This window comes from Botryllus schlosseri, chromosome 15 (assembly GCF_051294905.1).
Source record: "Botryllus schlosseri isolate E-star chromosome 15, Bs_hap1, whole genome shotgun sequence".
Classification (NCBI taxonomy): domain Eukaryota; kingdom Metazoa; phylum Chordata; class Ascidiacea; order Stolidobranchia; family Styelidae; genus Botryllus; species Botryllus schlosseri.
This window is the reverse complement of record NC_137250.1, coordinates 20188288-20201783: the sequence shown is the minus strand read 5'-3', so window position 1 is coordinate 20201783 and position 13496 is coordinate 20188288. Positions and strand designations below refer to the sequence as shown.

The following is a 13496-nucleotide window of genomic DNA, read 5'->3' as shown; positions in this document are numbered from 1 at the left end:
AATTTGTTTGAAGCCCAGAATTTTCGTCGCGCTATTAAAATACATTCATTAAATACGATTTATTCCTTGTATATGTGGATAATTGTGCGAATAATGTATCGATTCAACAATCCGGCCCGCCAAGTACTCAATTTTCATATATCTGGCCCGCCGACTGGAAAAGTTGCCCGTCCCTGCCATAGGTGGTAATTACATAAATGTCACTATAAACGTTTATCCTCTGAGCCCACGTAATCAGATTTACTAGTAGGGCTGAGTGAGCTCTTGTATTGGCAAATGAAGGCAACGTAATCAATAATTGAACATATTCGGGCGTGCCCGTTGCTACAATTAAATCGTTACATGTTATTTTCTTACCTCTTGTCCGCTAAAGTCACCTCTTGTCCGCTAAAGTCAAAAGATATTGAAACGCATAAGCGTATTAAACTAAAGTAAGCATACGATTCAAGATTGATATTTTGCCACTGGCAAACAATTTTCTCTGATGGATGTTATTTGTCATGCTGGGTGCAGATTGCGAGGACATGATCATTCGGTACGAGCGATTTGAGCACCTATGGGCAATTAGACTTATTTACATCGAAGTTTACGCTCAACATAAGGGCAATCCTCTTCAGCTAAGGTTTTCTCGCTAAGGATCTTTTTGACACACTTCTCGGAGTCCCATATATTCACCGTAACTACATACATATATGTCTTCGTGCATCGTGGCGTGGTAATGGCCGACACCGAAATGCCTATTTCTATTTTCTATAACTATTCGTATTTTTCCGTGGGAGAGTCGTCAAAACATAATGTTTAATTTATGTTCATTCACCGAAATAATTTAGGGCCCCCTTCGAGCTAACCGATTGGGGGTTTGAGTTGCAGGAGTTTCGGGCTTGGTAAGAGGTCAAAGTTCAGTCGGTCTTTTTGGGACTTTGGTATTGGAAATATTTCGCGCTTTAATTGCGCTCGAAGACCATTCGACTATAATAGACCATATATTAATTGTGTGTGATATATTCAGGGGCAAATCAAGGTTGTTATAACAACAATCGGGTACGGTCTCAGAGCCTGTGGTTCGAACCAAATTCACACCGGCGATTGACCATGCGGGGAAATTAATGGTATTGGATTTTGTCCTAGTGCATTGTGTAACGATAAGTAAGCCAACTGAGAATGGGATGCATATATATCTGTTCACATTGAATTTAGTACTGTACCCAGTTATTAATTTTACCATGAATATATTCCAAACAAAGCAACTCATATTTTATTACGTTCATATATGAGGTTGTGATCCACAACACGAGATAGTATCATCCTTTATGATACGATGAAGAAATATTCTGGCGATTTGATTTTGTAGCTCTCAAATACAAGTATATTTAGTTATTCATTTCGTAAACAAAGCTTTAAAACTTATTTTATGTGCAAGAGGATATCACTCTCGATCAAAAGTGATATACAGTGCCTCCTCCTTCGATTTTCATACGCTATGCGCTGCGGGATATAATACCTAATTCCATAATTTTGTTGAAAATAATCCTAGCAAGCGTGACGGCAGTGTTTTAAATAACGGGAAATTGGCGATCTAAAAGTACGCGCAATTCGTTTTATATGAATTATAATAAGCCACTACATTTAAGAGAACATATGTAGCAAACATCGTCGCGTAGCGCGGTCAAAAATTCCGGGATTTGACATGTTTTGTAGAATATTAATTCGTTCTGAATACTCATTAAGGATATGTCCTACTACCATATCGTCTACGGTGAAGCCATTTTTCTTAAGCGCCCCCTTATCACTCCCTGAGCCCAGCGCCCCCCATATCGCCCCCTGACCGTTTCCGCCCCCTTCGAAATAACCAGCGCCCCTTGGGGGGCGCTGGAGGCAAGGTTAAGAACCACTGGTTTAAACGAACAAGTATATCTTCGACCAGGACTATGTCTATTACTTACAGCACTGTTACCGTCGGCCATCGCCATCAAAACACCCACTTCTTCTTCCCTTACACAATTCAAGGCTGGTGTTTCGGCAGCGGGCCTCTGCGAACTCCGTCACAGTAAATCATTTGTACGTATCTGTCTGTCCATATATCTCGTACCGATGCGATTGGCAGCAAACTGAAGCACAACGGCGTCGAAGATAGAGTACATGTAGGAAAATTGCATGGATCGCGGCGCCTTCGATATTGTTTTGGAAATATTTGCAATTGTAGCGTGGAGGGGTTCAATATCAGTTCATTGATATTTTCATCATTTCAAAACACCACAAAAACTGCTATGCAATTGAAAGATCGGAAGGTGCCGAAACGACTTGGAGTAGTTTTTGAGATCAGACACCCACCTGGGCCTGGGCGAAGTAAAGGAGAGGCATGTAGCCTACTGCACACTGAATGACAAGTAAAGCAGAAAATATAAAAGGCAAGCGACAAAATGAGGTGACATGTGCGGAAGGCGAGATCGATATGTTAGGTCGTGGTCTGGTGATCCTGAAGGCTGACTAGTATTCATTTAGAAGGGATTACTTGTATTTAGACTAGAATATGGACATGCTCGACGACTGTCTGATAGCCGGCGAGACGCTCTTCCACAATTGGGGTCCGGCATACGTGATGGAGCAATGCGGGTCGTCTCCAAAACTGGCGACTACCGTATTGTATCAACCTGACGTCTTCTGACTTTCAACTGACATCAAGCAAGAACACCCAGTGGATCAATATCTTATTTGTGACGTCAAAAAAATCACTCTTTTTCCTGAAAGGACAAAACATAAACGATAAACACAGCAGAATTACGACAAACAAAACAGGCGACCGCCACCGCGTCACTCGACATATTCAGCCCTGCGCCATACCATGTGCAGGGTGCACTACGAAATAATCAAGGTGGTGAACGATGAGCCATAAAGAACAATCCACCGCGACAATGCGTTTTCTTTTATTCCGTCCTGATCATATAGTAGTTGTTCTTCGTTGACGCGCGTGTGCCGTACTTGTGCGCTTTTGACTCCGAGGTGAAGTAGTCGTTGAAATATGAGGGACATTAAACGCAATGGAACTAATACATAAACTTGACAATTTCTAGTTTCCTCGTATCTTCTATGCTTAGAACACCAAATTGATAGGAACAAAGTGTAGAAGAGTATCAACAGAACCATAACTGGCAGAGTGTAACTAAGGCGGTGAAACAGACCACACACCTTCGATAGTTGTGGTTTGAGTAATTGCTTTGTTTAAACATGTTTGAAACAGTTTTTAAAAATATGCCCTTTTAAAAAGAGCAAAATGGTATTTTTTTTCAAAGTTGCATAATTATGCCATAAATGCGTAAATACTTTTGAAAAAAGATGTAGTATGAGCCTCCGGACAGTTGCACCAGATATACTCGACGTACACGATATGGAATGGTTCAGAAACCCTCAAAATCGTCACTGGTTCCACAGTTATAGCACGTAGTTATAGATCATTGGTGCCGAATGAATGTTCTGATGATGATGACCGCCGACCATAAAAGTGCGGCATTATTATGTAGACCAGGTCAAAGATAATTTTTGGTCCGTTAAAGACCGGGGGCGAAAGCCTTTTACGAAAAAGGAGCAATATTTACCCGATATTTTAAACTATAAATGTCATTCCACTGTGGCGTCACAATTAAAGACTCGTGACGTCATGACTAAAAAACAAAAACAAAAAACAATAATAAAACATGTTTTAAACAAGGACCATGTTACATGTTTGTTTTAAATTTATTTTTGTTTTAAATGCAACCCTTGTAACCTGTTTTTGCAGTTGCACCATTCGTCAATGTAACGCGCGCGTTCATGATAATGGGCAGTTTTACAGTTTTTCTCGCCATACCACTCACGCTGTGGCACGCATTCGGAAAACTACGCCTCGGAAATAAAGTCACTGCGGCAGCATTCCTGATAGCATGTTAGTATCGACTGATGTACGGAATGATATTTACTTAAAATGCGGCTTTGATTGTAAATTTACTTGTTTTCAGGTATTTTCTTTTTGATTGCATGCTCTGTGTATACGGCAAAAACGAGACCAACGCTAATCTCGAATGACTGTTTTGGATATTCTTTCATACTGGCGTGGGTTGGGTGCTGCGTTGCCGGGATGGCCATACCGTTTGCGTTTTATGCGACGTCTAATGAATACTCTACGATTTCGTGAAGATCTATTCGGAAAGACACGTGTTCCGCTGAGCTTGAGTTTCTTCTTTTGTCGATTGATTTGTCAGAGGCTGGACTATACCTTAATGTACAGATGAATGTGTTTTTCTCGTGCGAATTAGGGGTGATGTGAACATAGGAGTTATCAGAATGAATATTTGATAGGGTGAAGGGAGGGAAAAGTGTTTTAAAATGCAGATTTGCGGTGCGGTAGCGGACACGAATGACATCTAAATGCCCAAGTCGGAAATTCGAAATGGAGAGGAGTATAAGGCGTCTTTCGCTGCCAGGTTATGCCGCTAGGTGCGAGCACCCGATATATTTCCAAACGTAAACATATGATGTCCCCTTGCGAATTCTGAATTTGACACTCATCCCGTGGGTGCAAACATGATCTATAAATACTAACTGTGGAGGAAAGTTGTCTGCATCAGTTCAGGCAAAGTCGTATAGGCTCCAATTAAGTGCCTTACGTTTCGGGAAACTGCAGTTTATCTTACGCGCAAATGCACCTTAGACCGGAAAAGGACTCATTGCTTTTGCTACTCTGTATTTCGACTTCCTAAGCATTTCACATGAACACTGGTCACGATCGCGACCTAGCATCATAAGTAGCACTCGGTATGCATCACGGCATACTAAATATTGTGATGGCGTCAATTAGTCTATGGGGAAATTGTAAGCAAAATATCGTAGTATCAAATGACGTCTGTGTGCAATGTGAGTAATGGGAGGGTCTAGGCTAGGCTAATTTAATCCGACAGTAAAATTTGGCGCAGAAATGACAGGTCCTGTGTACAGCAAAAGTGAAGGCATTAATCATGGTTGTAGTGACTCGAGTCATGACTCACCTAACAATTTGCGGAACGATTCATATGGAAATCTGTGTATGTTAAGTTAAGCTGCTGATTACAGGTCATTATTGTACAATGTACACAGTTCAATCGCAACTTATGTGTTGATAGTAAGAATATTGCTTTTGACAACCGACACGACATGAAGAATCTATGTTTCTATGATATCAGTTTCGCTGAGTTAGCGTCGCAAGTATAGGGCTGGTCAAAATCCTGTAACTGAGTGATTCCAGTCTAAATGTAGTGTTAAGCTTCGAATATTCGACTCATTATGACGTCATAACGGTGCGGCTCTTTCAGCCTTTGATTGCGGCTCTTTAATGATTGCACATTAGAGTTGTTCAAAAATAACTTTTTTTTCCAAATCTCACTCGCCTAGTGACTTAATCGTCAGGTTGTCCAAGAAAACGATGCACACCAAATTTGACTCAATTCCAACCAGTAAAGGCCGTGCAATCTTGAATTGAAATTTTTAATTTACTATTGAAAATTAAAAAAAAAAATTCTCAAATTTTTCTGTCAACCCCATGAAATTTTTGAACTGTCTTCAAAGACGATGCAAAGCAAATTTGAGTCAATTCCGACTAGTAGAAGCGGAACTATTTGAGTTTTTCGTTGATAATCCCCGGATCAAGGATAATCCGAGAATTATCAACGAAAAACTGGAATAACTAGTTTAGTCACTAGGCGAGTTAGATTTGGAAAAAAAAGTTTTTTTTGAACAACCCTATTGCACATGCGTTTCGCCATTTTTCTGGATTAACAATTGATATATTTATCGCGTATCAACGATATGCGTATTGTCTTCGTGTTGTTTCTTTCCTTATGGTTTACGCAAGACTTGTAACATTTAGGGAAAGGTGGCACTACAGAGCTAAAAATTTGCAATTGAACTCTCGAATCAAGCCTGGTCATCAATCAATGACAAATCATTGTGTTCACAATGAACTTGATAATTAATTACGCCAGCGCAGGTCACAATCATTTCCGGGCTAGCAATGGTGAATACGGCGGTTCTTCCATTTGTATTGTAAAGGCTAGCAATAACGGCAGAGTTTGGTCAAAGAGTTGCCGAGATTACCGAGCTAAAATCTTCCTTACATTTTCATCAGCACTTGAAGGAACTGCTCCGCTTTGCTCAGACGCCATACCTGCCTGATTTCAAACACCTTGCTGCCAACGTGGAGACGCATCGTATCACCACACAATAATAAACTTCATTCGATAGCCTACATTTGATTGTGACGCCATAAATTCGTCGATTTGAATTTTTGTGTTGTGGCTCTTTTAAAGCTAAGATTTTTGATATGCGGCTCGCGCATGAAGCAGGTCTGCCCACCCATGTTATATATCAACAATCGTATCACAAGATATGACGTCACCTGCATGAAATTTCGAATAACCGGGGCGAATAGAGCGCTTAAGGTCTATGTACTATTTTTACTTGGTACACGAACTTCATCTGTGGGCTGGGACTTGTTTGTCGTATTTTGATAAAAGTTGACTCAAAGGCACCCTAATAAGAGGGCGGACGGCCTCTCCCGACAACTCGAAATCTGTCGTCTCGATAATTGTTCGCAAATACAGGAATATTCGACAATTGTTGGCCAATGGCAGAATATTTCCTTCATAGCATCGGCTGACAACGATATTAAGGTCGATATCTGCGTGACTGCTGGAGCGTGAAGTTGCTATCGAAATTTCAATAAATTGCAGCTCCATTACGGTAGCGTTCTGAAGAAAACGGCTGCGGCACAAATTTTAATTTCGTTTTGCCCTTCAATTTGAGACCACATCAATTTTAGAGTGCAGTGCCTTTTTAAGGCCTTTGCCCGTTCTGAATCAAGCTTCAGGGATGAGGAGTCAAGTCAAGAATGAGCCTTTCTCTGCTCGTCCTGGAAACTGTCGTAGTACGAGGGTGTATAATTTCATTACTCGAAAATACCGTTTCTCAATATTCGAAAATCGACTCTGATCATTACAAACAATATTCAAGTCGTATTCGAGTATGCTCGAATTATTTCGCGCAGCCCTAGTTGTAATATATGACTGTGATAAAGGAATCGCGAAATATTAATTAAATAGGTTTCATCATAACGTGAGTTGTACTGAGTTTTTCTACAATGACGCGATATCACGGATACACTGTGACGTATTGCATATTGAATATCCTTCATATGGCGTCACATCCCCAATGGGAAATGGTGGAAGGCACCTTTTTCCCTATGGTTACGCCTTAAAGTGCTGTTAAGTTGTGCATGTGCATGAGAAAATCAAGTGTTGCGTACAACCGTTATTTAGATATTTCTGTTATAATAAAATGGCTCATTGGGTCATTCTGCTATTTGTGATCACGCGGGTTTACATCGTCTTTGACCAATCCGGATGCTCGGTCGATTACAATACTGACGGCTCTCCAACTGTTTCCTTCCAACTTGATTGACTCTATTTCGACAAGCCAGTGCAGTGTTTCTCAGACTGGGCGGCGAAGTGTGGGGGGGAAGGGGGCATCTGAAGGGGGCGTGAAGCTGCGGTCAACTGAAACTTTTTTTTCGCGCTCCGTGCACTTTACCTCCAATTTATATAGTTGTTGCCCAGTGTAGTCCAAATTTCATACTTGAGAATCCTCTCATCAACAGTCATAACCTTCCATACCGTTAAACTATCCGTTATGATTTCTAGCATTCTGGTTGCCCAATGTGATATGACGACAAAGGGTGGGCGAAAATTTTTAATATCAGAAAGGGGGGCGTGTCTAAAAAAAGTTTGAGAACAACTGAGATAGTAGAAGTGAAGCTAGATATCCGAGTTGAAATGTTTTGATTTTACCATTTTTTCAAATTTTACTCACTACCCCATGGAATTGTCAAGTACTTTAATAAAACGATACCGAGCAAACTTTACTCAATTACAACTGGTAGCGAAGCTCTTGGTGTTCAAAATTGTGGATTTGAAAAAATTATATTTACTGTGGGTAATCCAAAAAGTATTACTGAAAAACTCGACTAACTTCACTTCTACGAGCTGGAATTAAGTCGGATTTGGTTTCGATAGTTTTTGTAGACGACTTAGCAATTTGAAGGGTTCGCCTAGTGTTTCACAAACTTTGTCGAGCTGCCGTGTCCCTGGATAACAAATAGAGTGCCAGCGCCCCCCGACACCCCCTCAGCACGTCTAAATCATAAAACGAAAGTTGTTCTGCATTTAGTACAGCTAATACTGATACGGATGAAGCTGGTTCATTATTATCATCATCCTCGTCGTATTAGATGTGAGTTTGGATAAGAAAAATCTTATTCTATCATTTCCAGTGTCCACGTCCCGATGTCAAGTCGGTTTCTGCTGTGAGTCGGAAACTTTGTCACGGCACCGACAGCACGTTCTATAGCAAATATGAGCGGGGAAGGGAAACGACGAAAAAGTCCACCCGACTCCAATGAGCGTATTTCTATTAGATTCAATTTTGAATCCAGAACGAATGATTATAGGAGATATAGAATTTTTTTGGGTTGTACTCAAATTTATAAATCCTGGATTCATATCACCATATCATCGTGCAATTCTCTGAAATGATTCATTTATGTTTCTCCATCAAAATCGGGTATTTAAGCTGGACCGGTAGCTCATACAAGCTTGAGAATTGGAACAGTTCACGTCGCAAAATTTCGGTGAAGTATCACGGGCTTATCACTGAATCCGGGCAGTGCCATTTTCACCTTTATCAGGTTTCATTACTAAGAATGGACGTATTCTACTCATAAACTTAGGATCATATGCCCGTCAAGTATAAGCGATATCGTATCTCGCAACCAGAACGCTGTGTCGAAGGCCACGGTCGCAGCATTTTGGAAAATCCACGATCGTTTGAAACAGAGAATAAAATCACGCCAGACAGTTCCTCGTAAAAACCCATCACACCTCGTAGTGCTCTGCTCAAAGTGCTCAAATACTTCGTAGTTCTCATCGCACACAATCAACCACGCTTTTCAGGGATACTTCCTACTGATGAATTAGTCCATTGATGGGCAGGATCAACAAAATTGTCAAGTATACAGCTGAATAAATAGACGGCCGACTCGACCCTAAATTTCCCTAACTGAATCGATTCTGCATTTTACTGGGAATTCAGCTGCTTCATTTATCAATCGTTTCAACACTACGCAGCAGTTGCCTTATAAACCTACACCACCCCCATTTTCCCTCAACGCCCCCTACCGCCCAATTTAATATACGACGCCCACTCTCCCAATCACCCATTTCATGGCCATCGCCTCTTCACGCTCGCGAACGCCCCCAGCGCCCACTTTTGGAACCACTTGGTTAGCCATAGTCAGTGAAATAAAAAAATTAATGTATTCATAATTCGAAATTTTCAAACTCTAATAGCTTCACTTCTACTCGTTGAAATTGGACCGAATTTGGTGTGCAACGTTTTTTAGCCAACCTAACAAGTTTACCTGAAATCTGAAATCTTAAAAAAAAGTTATTTTTTCACAACCCTAATGTACAATGTTTTTGTATTTAATCAAAACACCGTGGAGACATCCTTGAAAAATCTTTAGGTCCGCCCGGGCCACCTGGGCCCATTGATGAATTGGCGGATATCAAAGCCGAACTTCAAATGATTAGGAATATTCTGGGATACGAATTGGTGGTTACGATATCTGGTAATCTATATCTTTTTGGCAGAAGAAAACTCACCTGACAGGTGATTACAAGTTTTTATATATATTAGTTTATCCTATGCCTTTCTATGTTTTGTGTATTCGTCGTGTGTTTGGACTATATCGTTTATTTTGAGCGGGCTTATTCTTTATTATGATACCGCATCTTCCATGTTGTAGCACGGCGCACTTCTAGGCTTTTTATGCAACCGCTCACGTGGATCAGATGACGATGAGAAACCAAGATAGACTTCCAACACTTATTTAGGAATTCTTGAGCCGACCTCGGCTAGAATCGATCTTGCGACCCATCGGTGTTATATGTGTGAATCATACCACTACAATATTACACCCAGATAACGTTGATTTTCGTAATTGTTAATGGGTTAACAGGATGCGCGAACATTTTGCCGATCAGCAGGAGGAGATTTGATCTCGAAAGGAATCCGAGATCCACAGGTTGGTCAATTCTTTAGCAATTCTAACTCCAACGGGAATAGACCTCTGATAATTCAGAGTTGCAATGTCTCAAGTCATGTCTCGACTAAAGTCAGAACAGAGTCGCCATGTTCCGATGACTCGACCCCCGAGTCATCTGACTGTATATGATCACAATCGGTCCCTATTGCTTTTGTGCAGCCTATTTCTTTCGGAATGTATGTTCGAATACAAACCTAATCGAAATCAATCTGTGGACGCTCCACTTTGGTGATCCGAGGTCGGTTTATCTAGGGTTAACATCCTCCTTCTTCAGGAAATTGAAAATGTCCTCCGAGGACGCCTAAATGTCCTATTTTTCGGCAATTCTTCCTCCTATACAGCTTTTACAGCTAGGCTAGGGTTACCATATTTTTGGAACACAAATTCAGGACGCTCTTTAGCGCCCACTAGCGGATTTCAAAATGCGGTTTGAGTACATTGTGGGTCAATATGAAGTCACACTAGCATAGGGTTGCCATACGTCCGGAATTTCCCGGACATGTCCGGAATTTCACTGTTCAACCTTGCGTCCGGGAGGAATTTCTAAAATATGTCCGGAATTTTGAAGACTTGACGTAGGCTCATAACTGTTTCGTAAATCAGCATAAAAACAATATATTTTGGGGAATATTTATGTTGATGCATGATATTTTTCTTCGCGCTGCGCGCGATTTACTGTCACATTGATTGATTTTAATATGGAGACTACCAACCTCGCAAAAACTGCAATAAAATATAAATAAAAACAAAGATCATTTACTGGAATGAGCCCAATTGTAATCGCGATTATAGGAGAACGGTATATTCCTAGAGATCGTTACGGCCGCCTAAATGCTTTATTCAAAGATAATGGTTCCAAACGAGGGGGTTCGTTTGCCTTTATTCTGGGGTTTACGAATATGTTGAACGTAATCAGCTTCCAAAATAGCTCGTAAGTCTGGGCAAAGGTGCTGACTTCTTTTACTAATCAGCTCGTCAAATTTTTATCTGGGTCACGGAACATTTTCAAATTGGATATTGAGTCGGGACCATAAAAGGTTGGAAACCACTGGATGTGTTTTTTTTATAAAGCTCCGTGGTGCGCACCGGCAAGTGACATAGATTACCCTATAGTGTGGGATCAAAATCATTGTTTATTTGGGCGGGATGGGGTTGAAAACATGTGCTTTCGGTCCCGATTACATAACACACAGCCACATACTCCTGAACCGGATCGTGGCCACCTCTGGTCTATGAGCAAAGCTTTGCTAGTGTGACGTCATAACTCATTTTGAAATCCACTAGTGGGCGTTAAAGAGTGTCCGGAATTTGGGTTGCTGAAATATGGTAACCCTACACTAGCAAAGCTTCGACTAGAGGTGGTCACGATCCGGTTCAGCTTCAGGAGTGTGTGGTTGGGTGTTAAAAGTTGTAACCAGGGCCGAAGCCACATTTTCCAGCCCACTCCCACCCAAATAAACACTGATCTTGAGCCGATCGTAGGGTAAGCGATGCGAAATCTGAGGGCTTACTATGCATCTGGTCGATAAATGATTTGAATGAATTATGTCAATAAGCATATGCCGCTGGACAATGAAGATGTAGATATAGCCTTGTACGGCTTTCTAAGTCTTGTACCACCCCGCCATACTATCACTATGCGTCAAGCGGGGAAGTCATGGATACCAGCGTTCCTAATCAGGTCTTTGGTCTGACCCGGCCGGGGATCGAACCCACGACCTACCGATCAAGAAGCCGGACGCTTCACCATTACGCTATCTTGTCGGTTTACGTTACCTTGACGCTATCTTGTACATGCTTAAGTCATAAATGTCCAATTGTCCAAACAGCCTAAAGCGACTCTATGAATATACCTTTATCTTGTAATTGGGATTACAATTAAACTTATTTCTGTAACTTAATGTTATTTTGGTTTATATTTTATCGCAGTTTTTGCGAGGGTATAGTAGTCCCCATAATAAAATCAACATATGTGTTACTATTCATGTAGCATAAATCTGCCCAAAAATAATATTGTTTATGTTGATTAGGAAAAAATTATAAGCTTACTTCAAAATTACGGATATTTATATTTATATTTATATTATTTCAGAAATTCCTCCCGGACGCAGTTTTAACAGTGAAATTCAGGACATGTGCGGGAAATTCCGGACGTATGGCAACCCTAAGCTAGGCCAAGAACAGGGTCAACTGAAAATCGGCATAAACGACGGGGAATAAGTAGTGTGGACGCTCGAGCGAGTCATTCGGGAGTCGAATCAGAGTGATGATTTTTTTTTATCAATACCACGGAAGTAACGTGAAAAAGCGGGTAATTCGGGAGCCGAGCCGAAGTCATGACCTGTTTTTATTGTATTTTTAGTCAACATACTAAGATTTCCAGTAATTATTTCAAAATTAGCTGTTCTCAATTTCGGTAAACGAACTTTTAGGGTTTTCAAAATGTGTCCTACTTCCCGGATTCCCAAATACGGTGACCCTAGATTTATTACACGTTGACCAGTCTATGGAGAGACAAAATATTTGTGAACACTGAATTATAAGGAGGGTTGCATTTGAAACATGTGGTGTTTTAAAATACTCCGTTTAAAACATGTTAAACAGTGTTTTGAACAAATACCATATAAAAAATGTCTCAGGTCTAATCCGAAATCAGAGGTTGCCCACATCTTGTCCAGAGCTATATTCGTAAGCGCGGCTTGTCTCTATGCAGATATATCGGAAAATCGCTACCTCATATGCTAAACAGAAGCCGCACTTTTGGATTGGGTTGTCGGATTCGGCAACGGAAGGTCGGTAAGTAAGTAGGAACTAACACTGGATGCAACGACTCGCTATTATGAGTGAATATAAAACAATATTAAATAATAAAACACTTCCAATATCAATGCATATACGAAGAAGTGATATAACGTCGGTCGGAGTAAATATAACACTGACCGTCTGACAATCGCCTGTCACGATTGTAGCAATCAGCACAGTTCCAACCAAAATGCAAAGATCGTTCAAATATTCTCACAAATTAAATGCTGGAAAACTCGGACAATGCGCCGCAGAAGTACAGGCTAATTTGACCACAATATCATACGAATGTGGAGTACGTGTAGCGGCTAATACCTGAGTAATCGTACAATGTAGGACCTCGAACTTGCATTGTTTGGTTCTGTTTTGGACGACGCTACCGTCGTCAACCATATTCAGCAGGTTCCCATTCACATTCAACCCACCAAAACGTTGAATCCGTTAAATTAATCGGCCATTTTTCAACCTCCAAGAGTTACATCCCATTCACAAACACGTGCAAAATGTAGCAAAATATGAGTCTAATAAT

General features: G+C 40.8%; 1 protein-coding gene and 1 long non-coding RNA gene across 2 annotated transcripts in view; both read left to right on the top strand.

Annotated features, from left to right (window-relative positions):
- The window catches only part of LOC145457449 (epithelial membrane protein 2-like), a 417463-nt gene extending 413178 nt beyond the window's left edge, over positions 1-4285 (top strand). The window contains exons 3-4 of the mRNA XM_080335675.1: positions 3776-3919; positions 3993-4285. Of these exons, the coding sequence (XP_080191801.1) occupies positions 3776-3919; positions 3993-4168 (320 nt within the window). The 3' untranslated portion in view covers positions 4169-4285. The remainder of the gene's footprint in view (positions 1-3775; positions 3920-3992) is intronic.
- Positions 4286-7553: 3268 nt separating this feature from the next.
- LOC145457451 (uncharacterized) lies at positions 7554-12963 on the top strand. The gene is made up of 4 exons (XR_013920876.1): positions 7554-8746; positions 9584-9729; positions 10079-10144; positions 12879-12963. It is a non-coding gene; the product is annotated as an uncharacterized LOC145457451 (long non-coding RNA).
- The last annotated feature ends 533 nt before the right edge of the window (positions 12964-13496 follow it).